We start from the raw sequence: 11,233 nt of genomic DNA, 5'->3' as shown, positions 1-11,233 counted from the left end.
TATACTGACTAGTTAAGATCAGTCTTCTAAAAGAGCTATTCTTCAAGAAATGGTAAAAGATAGTGATGGATTGCAGAGCATTTATATTTTGTAAAGCCTCCCTGGTGTAGTGATTCTAACTCACCTTAATGCTTCCAACTGAGAACCACTGCCTTAATGGGAAGAAAGCTTCTCTTCATAAAATGAGATTTCTACACATGGTGTCTCTTACCTTCAGCCTCTCCTTAAAGATCAATAGTTAAAACAGAAGGAATAGGAGCAAGTCCATAAATGATAATAGTGAGGACAAAAAGGAGAATCCTGTTTGAAATTCACACGCTGGTTAAATCTTTTCTGTTCTGAGTTAATCACTTTTTCTCCTTCTATGAGATGAATTTGGAAAACACTTGGTCATCATGCTTCTCTTTAATAGTCCTTCACACAGCTGAGGACAGTTATTAAGTAAAAAAAAAAAAAAAATATTTAGAACTAGACATCTGAAAATGCCCAGGCCCATTCCAGAATATTCCAATTCTCAGTGTGTCTGAGGAAAAATGAAGGCATTGCTATCTTAACAATTCATGACTCTTTGTTTTTCTTTTTTTGGAGACGGTCTCACTATAAAAAAAAAAAAAAAAAAAAAAAAAAAAAAAAAAGAATTTAGAACTAGACATCTGAAAATGCCCAGGCCCATTCCAGAATATTCCAATTCTCAGTGTGTCTGAGGAAAAATGAAGGCATTGCTATCTTAACAATTCATGACTCTTTGTTTTTCTTTTTTTGGAGACAGGGTCTCACTATGTAGGTGAGACTGACCTAGAACTCACTATGTAGCCCAGGCTGCTCTCAAATTCACAGTGATCCTCCTGCCTCAGCTTTTCGAGTGCCGGGATTACAGGCTTGAGCCACCACGCCCGGCTAATTCATGACTCTTTAACTGCTAGAATTAAGAACTCCTTCGGCACAATAAAGCTGATATATAATAAGTGGCTATAACTATCATTTTTAAAGCAGTGATAAAAATAGAATTACTGGGGCCGGGGAGATAGCTCAGTGGTTCTGGCACCTGCCTCACAAGCACAAGGACCCGAGTCGATCCCTGGTACCAAAAAAAAAAGAATTATTGGGAGGCTAAGACAGACCACATGAGCCCAAGAGTTAAGAGATAGTATTGGTAATACAGCAAGATCCCAATCCTAATTTGGTAATATTGTTTTTGCTTCTCTGAAAAAAACTATAAAAGATTACTCCAACTTTCCTACCCAAAAGCTTTAGACAAACAACGTCTCATTCTTTCTCCGCACAGTAAATTAAGTTTTTGTTTGTCTATTACTTGATTCTTCATATACCAGTACAACTAGATGGGACTGTCAAGAAATTAGGAAGCAATAATTCAGATACTGAAAGTTAAAACACAGGGCATGGAGGTGCAGTTCAGCAGTAGAGTATGTACTTGGCATGCTAGAGGCCCTAGGTTTGATCTCCAACACCACACACACAAAACCTGTCTAAATTAAAACATAGTCTATGTGTCCATGTTAAGGTAAAAAAGAACTCAGAATCAGAAGGATTTTTGCGTCATACAGCTTATAACTTTTAAGTAAATTTTGCCAGGGTATAATTTGTAGATAGTATTTATTTTTAATGGTCATATAAGTCTTCAAATAATGGTGGTTTTTAATGAGCAAATGAATAAAAGTTGTACAATAAAAACCTCTTCAGTTTAATTAACACCAGAATGGAGTCTACCTACATTTTCAGAATATAGTCCAAGAAAAAGAAAGATACTTACTTTAAGAAATCAAAATTGTGAATGGTATCATCCCAGAAATACTTTACACTATGATGGGTAAAGTAACGCATCTGCAGAACATACAAAAATGTTACATCAAAGCACTTATCACCACTTGGTTTAGCATGTATTTAATCTACTTTTCTAACAACTAAACTTGTGTTTAGTAATAGTACTACACACATAAATTTATCTCAAGCAATAACTGCAACAAAATTATAAAATGTACAATGGTAGAAAATGTTAACAATTCTGCTTTTTTAGACACGTTGACCCTAGAGCAAATACCTGCTGTGAGCAAGTCTGTGAGTATTTACTCAGCTCACGCTGATCCTCTCCAGCTGGATTCTCAGTTAAATGAACTGCATGGCCATTCCAAACCTTATTAACTATGGACTTTGGATTTGAAAATGGGTCACTCTCCAAAGAAAGAAAGCGAATTTTTGCACAAAACCACATTCTGAATTCATCCTTAAAAGAGAGAGAAGATAGTCAATCATGTTATTATATAAGTAGCTATATTTTTAATTTCCATTCTTTACATACTCATCGCTAATGGAGAAAGCATCATTTCCTACTGACTAAATGTTAAAAAGAACAAACTCAAGAGGTACTTCTCCCATTTAACCAGACACTTCACCAGTACAAATAATATAATCCATAAAGATCACGAGGCTGGGCATGTTGGTTCATGCCTGTAATCCCAGCACTTGGGAGGAGGATCACCATGAGTTCAAGGCCAGCCTGAACGACTACATGGTTAAACCCTGTCTCAAAAAACAAAACAAAACAAAACAAAAAAAGAATAATTCCTTCATTTGCCATCTATATGCTAACAGTAGATGTCAAAATCTCATAAACTGTTTGCACAATTAGGGCTTCCAAGTCTTAGAAGGATAAAGATGTGATATGTGTATGTACCAATGAGTATTTTATTATATATTATTAATTTTATTATATATTATTATTAATTATATATATATGAATAATTTTATATATTGTGAGCAAATACTAATACAACTTTTAAGATACTAAGAAAAAAAGAGTCTTAGATGTGGCAGCACTACATAGTAGACACCTGGGCGGCCTGGCCAATGACAGGTCTGGATGTAGGGGATTGGGAGCCATCCAAGGAAGGCCTGCCCATTTCCAAGATCCCTGTGATTTCTACCACTGCACTATCAGGTCAAACAGACACTTGGAGACACCAAATTCAACCCTCCTCTTATATCTAGGCAGTGTGTGCTGTTTACTTAGCATTGTGAACAAAGTGTACAGGAAAGCATTTTACTCTGGGAACAATCAGCTCCAAGAACCACACGGACGTACAGTTGTCCTCAGCAGCACCACTTGGCAGTCCTTGACCGCAGCTCTGACGCAGGTCGCTTTCACGCGCCACTCCGGCATCCAGTAGAGAAGGAGGAGGAGGAACCCGCCAGTGCAGATCACGCCCACAGACACAATGGCGAGCTTCCAGCGACTCAAGTTATAGCCATAAACCTCCTGCCCAGACACGGTCACAGGGTTAGTCAGTGCGGGACACACAGATAAACTCAGAAGATGTTTACAAATGGCTCGCCGAAGCTGTAAATGTCTTCTCAATCTATAATTTACTTTTACATTTTGTTTCTGACAAGATTGTGGTCAAAGCTATACTTTTAGGTAGTTAAATCTGTTGGTGTTTATGTTTATGATTTCATACTTGACATTTCCACTATCTTTCCTGACATAGCTTTTTCCCACCAACACCACATTTTCATAGTTTATCTTCTTACAATATTTCCAATTTCATTCTCACATACTGTACCTTTTCAATTCTTCCAGAATTTGCACTGTTAGGAGGCAGGTTCCTATTAAGTACACTCTTTATGTCAGAATAAATTCAGATTTCTAGAAAAGCTGCAGAAATATTAAGAGTTCCTGTATGCCCTGCATCCAGTTTCCTCTACTGTGAGCCTCTCAGTACATTTGTCAAAACACAGCACTGCTATTAAACTTGGTGTTAGGATTTCACCAATTTTTTCATTAGTATCTTACTTCTGTTGCAAGACGTAATCCAGACTGTAACAGTGCATTTAGATAGGATAGCGCTTAAGTTTATTTTTGTCCAAATGATTTACTAATTATCCCACTACCACTAAGATCAATCACTTTGCCTATAAAAGCCAAATGAAATGTTCACATCACCTCACCCAAGGGTTGCCAGATACATAAGCCAAATGCCTCATTACATTTAAACGTCAAATAAGCAAACAGTAATTTGTCTGCATTATAAAATCTCTGGGAGATACTGAGAGATTTATTCCTTGGTTATCTGAAATTCAAGTTTCACAAGACAGTTACTGTTTTACCTGACACAGCTCAGCCCCTAACAAAGGGTTGACAAGTTGTATTGTAATTAAGCTGATTTAAAACATTTTAACCACAAACCAGAACCCTTTATTTAGGATTATTTTTAAGTATTAGCGAATATCTTAAACTAACAAATGTGAAACACATTATTTATTTCCTCTGAGTTTTATTTATTTGCTTTCAAAACCTGGGATGGATCAAATCCAGGAGCACTCTACTACTGAGTGTATGCCCACGCCTCACCCACCTCTTTTTATTCTTTTTTTTTGGTGCCAGGGATCCAACTCAGAACCTTGTGCTTGTGATGCAGGTGGTGGAACCTGCTATATCCCCAGCCCATTTTATTCTTTATTTTGATAATCTTACTAAATTGCCCATGCTAGCCTTGAATTTGTAATCTTGCCTTGGCCTCCTAAGTAGCTGGGATAACAGTGCAACCGGCTTCCTCTGAATTCTAAGAGCTGACAAGTTAAAAAGGAGTTATACTAAAACAAGTAGAGATATTATATAATCCCAATTCAAAAACAGAAATGATAGAGCTGGGTATGGTGGCATTCACCTGTAATCCCAGCACTCAGAGAAGCTGAGGCAGGAGTATTGCTGTGCGTTCAAGGCCAGTCTGAACTACATAGCAAGATCTTACCTTTAAAAAATAAATAAATAAAAATCAATAGGATGAAGAAACTACTCCCCGCAAAAGCTGTAATGATAGTTTTTCACTCTCCCTGGACAAATTATGCAACTGGTTACCATTTCATCTTCTTGACCTTGGTTGATAGTCTTCCTTTCTTCTTTGTCCATATCTACAGTGGTTTGGAAGGTTTTGTCTTTCGAAACAGCTGAAGATAACTGAGAAAAGAAAGAAACGAGTATTGGTTAATCAGTTTAAATCCTTCTTTCAATAGTCTATTATACAAAGTGCTCTAAAGTATTCTGATTAAATGTGATTTCCTCTGAAGCATTAAACACTTGCTGATGGGAAAGCTCTTATAATATATGTATCAACTGGTATTTTTTGTTTGTTTCCTTTTTTGGTACCAGGGACTGAACTCAGGGCCTTGTGCTTGCAAGTCAGGCACGGTGCCACTGAGGTACATCCCTAGCCCTCCGACTGGTATTTTAAATAGTTATCAAAGTGCTAGCTGGTTCTTCTAAGGACAGTTTCAATGGCATGACAATTCTTGAACCTGCATTACTACCACGAAACTCGGGATATTACATTAATTTCTACCAGCAGCAGCCTTGAACAACTTAAAATTATCAGAGGAGCTAATATAAAATCATGCTTTTTTATTCCCCAGATTCAGAGAAGAGCCTAGTTCAACCACCTTGAGCTACAAAGTATCATACAACTCTTCTTGTGCAGTGGAAGTGAAACCAGCCCAAAAGCTTCTAAGAGATTATTAATTCATTATCCAACAAATATTACTGACCATTGTCCATAAACAGCAATCTTAGGCCAAAACTCAGTTGTGAGGGCGGGTATGCTCCCACTGGAGAACACAAAACTGACCCCAACTAGCTCCAAGTCCACGAGGCATCTTTCTGACTATGCATGAAACTTGTCAAAGGAGAAAACTCACTGAGCCCACTGACACAATTTTCCCCTTTTTTTTTTGGAGACAGGGTCTTGCTCTGCAGTTCAGGCTGGCCTCCAAACTCATGGCAAACCTCCTGCCTTGGCCACCCGAGTGCAGAGATTACAGGCGTACACCACCACACCCGACTCCCTTTTATTCTGTATGTCAAATACTAGACATCTATCTGGCTACACAACAAATAACTTGCAAAGTGACACCTTTACTATTTTTTATAAAATAGGTATTTTCAGAGAAATCTTCCTTAACTTGTAGTAAGTTTATTAGTACGTCTGACTGATCTAATAATCTCTTGTGTAGGCCAGGGATTTAGCTCAGTGGCAATGCACCTGCCTTACAAATGCAAGGTTCTGAGTTCAATCCCTGGTCCCAGGGGATCCAGTTTGCAAAGCATGGAAGCTGCTGGGGTCTCCTCTAGGATCAGAGGCAGCTGAAAGCAAAGAAAGCTCGATTTCTCCAAGTTTTTCACAACAACAAGAAACCCTGACTCTATTATTACATATTTCCATTTAACCCACCAGCAATTCTCTACCCAGCTTTGCACCAGATGCTACTATTTCTGTAATCAATGATTGGTAGGTAAACCATGCTAATTACAGCCAGCACTGTGTCCACTAGTTCAATCAACCACAAGCCAAAATATTTAAGGAAAATATTAACATTTCTAATAAATATGTACAGACATTTTTCTGCTTATTACTCCTTTAAAATACAGTACAACTATTTACCTAGTACCTGTGAGAAGTAATCCAGAAGTCATTTAAAGCACATGGGAAGATAATGGGTTAAATACAAATATTACACCATTTTAAATAAGGGACTTAACTGTCCTCTGTTTCTGGTTATCTGACAAGAGCTCTAGAAGCAATCTCCCAGATATCAAAGACCACCATGCCTAAAATATCAATAACCCATAATATGGTACCAGTATAGATAAAACCCACACAAGTAAATGCTCTTCAGCAAACACAGAAATTTTAAAAAGCATTAAAGGTCAAGATCCAAAAAGCTTTAGAGGGCCAGGGATTTAGCTCAGTGGTGCCGCCACCTGCCTCTCCAGCACAAGGTCCCCCAGTTCAATGGATCCCTGGTACCAAAAAAAAAAACAAAGCTTTGAGTCACTGCACTGGACAAGGCTGATGTCATGATTTGCATCTAAGCATTCCTCCCAAAGCCTCATGTGCTTATAGGTAGGGCTTTGGGAGTGACTGGACCATGGGTGTGTGATGCTGAATTGGATTCCCAATTAGTTAGGCAGAGTTCTGGGTGTGGATGATGGATTTAGTGAAGAAGACCCACCCTGGGTGTGGGTGACATCAACCAATAGGCTTGTAGCCTGGATGGAACAAAAAGGGAAAGGAGGGAGGCCCCCTGTTTCCTGCCTGCCACACCATGAACTGTTTCTCCTCTGCCATGATGCTCTGCCCTGGAAGCAGACGACTATGGAATGAAACCTCTACAAACTGTGACCCAAAATAAATCTTTCCTCCTTTAACTTTGGATGTCAGATATTTTGTCCCTGCAATGATAAAGACAATGTGACTTCCACATAACATAGCGGAGGGAATACCTTCTTCATTTCAGATCCTATACTCCTACTCATTTATCCAGTGTACAGTGGTGTGACATGATAGGCACTCAAAAAAAACTTGCTCAGTACATGACCTAACATACACACTGATGCTAAGACAGCAGTAGCTGTATTTATGTGATAAATGCAAAGCCAAAGAGCCAAATGAAGGATTTTAAACAAATCCCATATTAGACTACTGAAATCTCTTGATGTTTTATCATCAATCATATGACCAATAAAAATAATGGATTCAGTGTCACTGTGGAATAGGAGAAGTCTTTATCTGGTCCAACTTCTCCAAAACAAGCCACATTATCATACAGTGTAGTAACAATTTTTTCTCAGTCTAGAGCAGTGTTCAGGCCCCTAAAGCACACTCCAAGAGTTGTTCCACTGTGGTAATGATACAGCAAATCAATATAAATTGAAGTGGCAGTTATTCAAGAATTACACCTGCTACCGTTGCTGTCAACCATGGAAAAATTCATGAAGCCCCACATCTTTCCCTGTGAAAAAGATCAGCAGGCGTAGTCTGAATGTGTAGAATGTAACAAGCCAACAGCACCCGTGCTCACCTAAAAGGATAAGACAGTGGCCCTGCACTCCACACCATCCCCAGAAAGAATTGCACAAGGCTAGGACCCATAACCTTTAGTTAGTGATTCTTCTTTGGGATCTAAAATGAACCCCAGGATCATGACTCGGGGCTCACTGAAGTCACTCAATTGTTATCTTCCTCTCCCATCACACCACCTATGTTTTCTGGAGAGAGGGATTACTTCAAATTTTCATATGAAGAGACTTGTACTCCCAACCATCATGGAGTAACAGGGATCAGATTTGTCCACCTTCCTCAAACCACCCCAAACAGGCAAAATACATCATGGTTTTCAAGGAACTGGATACTGAGCAATGAATGTGCTAACAGAGAGCTGTGAAGCAAACTAGACAAGTTCCACAGTTTTTCCAGTTTAGTGCCTAAAAGGTGTGTTTCCCTGCAAGGGGTGAGGGCAGGGACTCCAGGGGAAGCCAGTGGTCAGAAGTGGAGACCAAGCTGGGTGTGAAGGGAGGCACTACAGCAAGGTGTCTGAGGTCAGTGCACCAGGAAATGTGCACAGACCCACACCTGCATGGCGGCCCCCTCAGGTCTTCAGCTAAGTCCTGACCAGCAGTGGGAAGAAACGACCACAGGCCAGGAAGCACCACCCAAAATGCTGAAAGGGGACACATGCAAGGCTCACAGAAGGCTGCAATAGTGCCAGTCCCACCAACCGGAGCCCCATTTGTTACAAGGAATCAAGGAGAATTCTTAAAAGGCTTCAGTAGGGGAATAAAATCAGCCCTAAACAAAACCACTCTGGTCCTCCCAAATAAAACCAAAAGTAAGACCTAAACCAAACTTAAAAAGAAAACACTGAAAATCATTTCCAACTCAAAGAACAAGTTTAAAACATTTTCTATAATAAAAAGTACCCCACTACCCAATAATCGACAGGTCCTGAGTTCAATCCCAGTACCACAAAAAACAAAACAAACAAACAAACAAAAACACCAAAAACATAGTAGGCACACAAAAAGCAAGAAAATACAACCCAGAATGAGAAACTGAAATAGTGAGACTGACAAGGGTAACAGAACTGGTAAAGAAGCATATTAAAACAGCTACTCTAACTATTACACATGCTCAAACAGCAAGAAGACTGCATGTTAACTGGAGACATAAAAGATATCAAAATTAAAAAGTTCAGGGCCAGGGATTTAGCTCAGTGGTGCCACCAATTGCCTCACAAGGTCCTGAGTTCAATCCCTGGTACCAAAAAGAAAAAAAAAGTCCAATATCTCAGATTAAATACAAATACAAGAAGAATAAAATTAATGCAAGCAAAATAAAATGACCTTGAAGGCACACTAGTAAAAACTATGCAAAAAGAAAGTGAGCTAGGGATGTAGCTCAGTGATAAGAGCACCCAGATTTAATCCTCAGTAACCCAAAAATCATGACATTAAAAACTTGAAAACAAGCTGGGGATTTAGCTCAATCGTTCTGCCACCTGCATTGCAAGCACAAGGACCTGAGTTCGAATGATCCCTGGTACAAAAAAAAAAAGAAAGAAAGAAAAAAGATGCGGGGGACAGGCACTTAGCAGCAGCAACCTACTGTAAGCTGCAAGGAAAAAAAAAGTTTAAGGAAATCCTTTTTTTTTGTTTTTTTTGTTTTTTGAGACAGGGTCTCACTATGTAGCTGAGACTGATCTGGAACTCACTATGTAGCCCAGGTTGGTCTCAAACTCAGAGATCCTCCTGCCTCAGCCTCCTGAGTGCTGGGATTACAGGCGTGCACCAACATGCCTGGTTGGAAATCCTGCATAGAAGGGGAAAAAAAAGATACCAAATGAAAACACGGACTCCACAAAGGAATGAAGAACACCAGAAATGGCAACAGCGAGTTTGAAGCCACCCTAGACTACAAGATCCTGTCTCAAAAAACAGGGAGGAACAAGCATATGGTTATAAAACTCTCAGAGCAATTGAAGGGGATTAATATCACCTGAAAATAGATTAGTAAATTAAAAGATATACACTTTAAACTGGCACTAAAATCAGACTCATAGCTACAAAGCTAATACAGGTGATCAAACAGAACCACAAAAAAAAATCTTCAATTAGCCTGGTGTGGTGGCACACGCCTGCAATCCAAGCACTCAGAAGGCTGAGGCAAGAGGATTGCCTCAAGTTCAAGGCCAGTCTAGGCCCATTTCAGAGAGAGAGAGACAGAGACAGAGACAGAGACAGAGACACACACACACACACACATACACACACACGAGACAGAGAAAGGCAGAGAGGCAGAGAGACAGAGATATAGACAGAGACAGAGAGACAAAGAGAGACAGAAAAACCTAACTGACCAAAACAAAGAAAAAAGAAAAGAGATGAGACAAAAAAAAGAAAAAAGCAACAAGATGATTGGCTAAAACCTAACAGTATCAACTGGCACCTTGGATATAAATGATCTGAGCATATCAATGAAGCTGGGTGTGGTGGTACATACTTGATATCAGCACTCAGAAGGAGGACAAGTGGTGCCACCTGCCTGGCAAGCACAAGGTCCCGAGTTTGATCCCCAGTACTGAAAAAATAAAAACAAATCCACTATTCAAAATAAAGCTGGAGAGCTGGGGATTTAGCTCAGTGATTCTGCTGCCTACCTCTCAAGCTCAAGGAACCAACTGAGTTCGATCCAAAACAAACAAACAAACAAAAGCTGGAGAAAGTGTAAAATCATTTCTCTAGGACAAGAAGGTTAATTCATGAAGATACTACAGTAACAACCCCAAATATGTATGCACTTAAGACCTTCAACATATGAAGCAAAAAGCAAAACAAAAACATTACATGAAAATGAAAGGAGAGAGAAATTCACAAGTATCAGTGGTTTCTGTTTACTAATCTTCTCAAAAATTAACAGGCAAGTAGGTTACAAAAGCAGAAGACCAGAGCAACACTAAATCAGGTGAACCTGGCAAATATGGAACACTCCACACCACCACAGGACAGATGTCCTCTGAACATGCGCACAAAGCAGTCACCATTCAGAAAGCTGAGGCAGGAAGATCCAGGCCAGTCTGGGCTATACAGTGAGTTCAAGGCAGCCTGGACTACACAGTGAGAGCCTGTCTCAAAAAAAAGAAAAAAACAGAAATGAAACCAACCCTATAAAACTTTATGAAGTCATAAAAACAAAGTTCTTAACATGATGGAATTAAATTAGCTAACTGTTAACAGAAATACAAGGAGAAAATCCCACAATATTTGGAAATAAAATATATTTCTAAAATCTATGGGTTAAAGAAATTAAAGTAGAAAATACAAAGTATGGGGCTGGGGACTTAGCTCAGTGGTTCCACCGCCTGCCTCCCAAGCGCAAGGTCCCAATAC

The 11,233-nt window shown here is 39.3% G+C and overlaps 1 protein-coding gene across 8 annotated transcripts in view; it reads right to left on the bottom strand.

The window, feature by feature from the left end:
• Positions 1-11,233, bottom strand: part of Atp13a3 (ATPase 13A3) — an 86,848-nt gene that overhangs the window by 59,048 nt on the left and 16,567 nt on the right. For 7 of the 8 annotated variants that reach the window (XR_780234.2, XR_780235.2, XM_010624063.2 and 4 more), the window contains exons 2-5: positions 4,874-4,972; positions 3,101-3,274; positions 2,060-2,242; positions 1,772-1,842 (exon numbers count right to left, since the gene is read on the bottom strand). Coding sequence is in view for 6 of the 8 variants with exons in the window: in XM_010624063.2 (XP_010622365.1) it covers positions 1,772-1,842; positions 2,060-2,242; positions 3,101-3,274; positions 4,874-4,924 (479 nt within the window). In the remaining 2 variants the exon portion in view is untranslated. Of the gene's footprint in view, positions 1-1,771; positions 1,843-2,059; positions 2,243-3,100; positions 3,275-4,873; positions 4,973-10,346; positions 10,365-11,233 lie in introns of those variants that run through there. The other variant, XM_019207500.2, reaches the window with a different exon arrangement.

The sequence above is a fragment of the Fukomys damarensis genome, unplaced genomic scaffold, assembly GCF_012274545.1.
Source record: "Fukomys damarensis isolate Sample0158 unplaced genomic scaffold, DMR_v1.0_HiC HiC_scaffold_12, whole genome shotgun sequence".
Taxonomy (NCBI): Eukaryota; Metazoa; Chordata; class Mammalia; order Rodentia; family Bathyergidae; genus Fukomys; species Fukomys damarensis.
The sequence above is the reverse complement of the archived record's forward strand: the minus strand, read 5'-3'. Positions and strand labels throughout refer to the sequence as shown.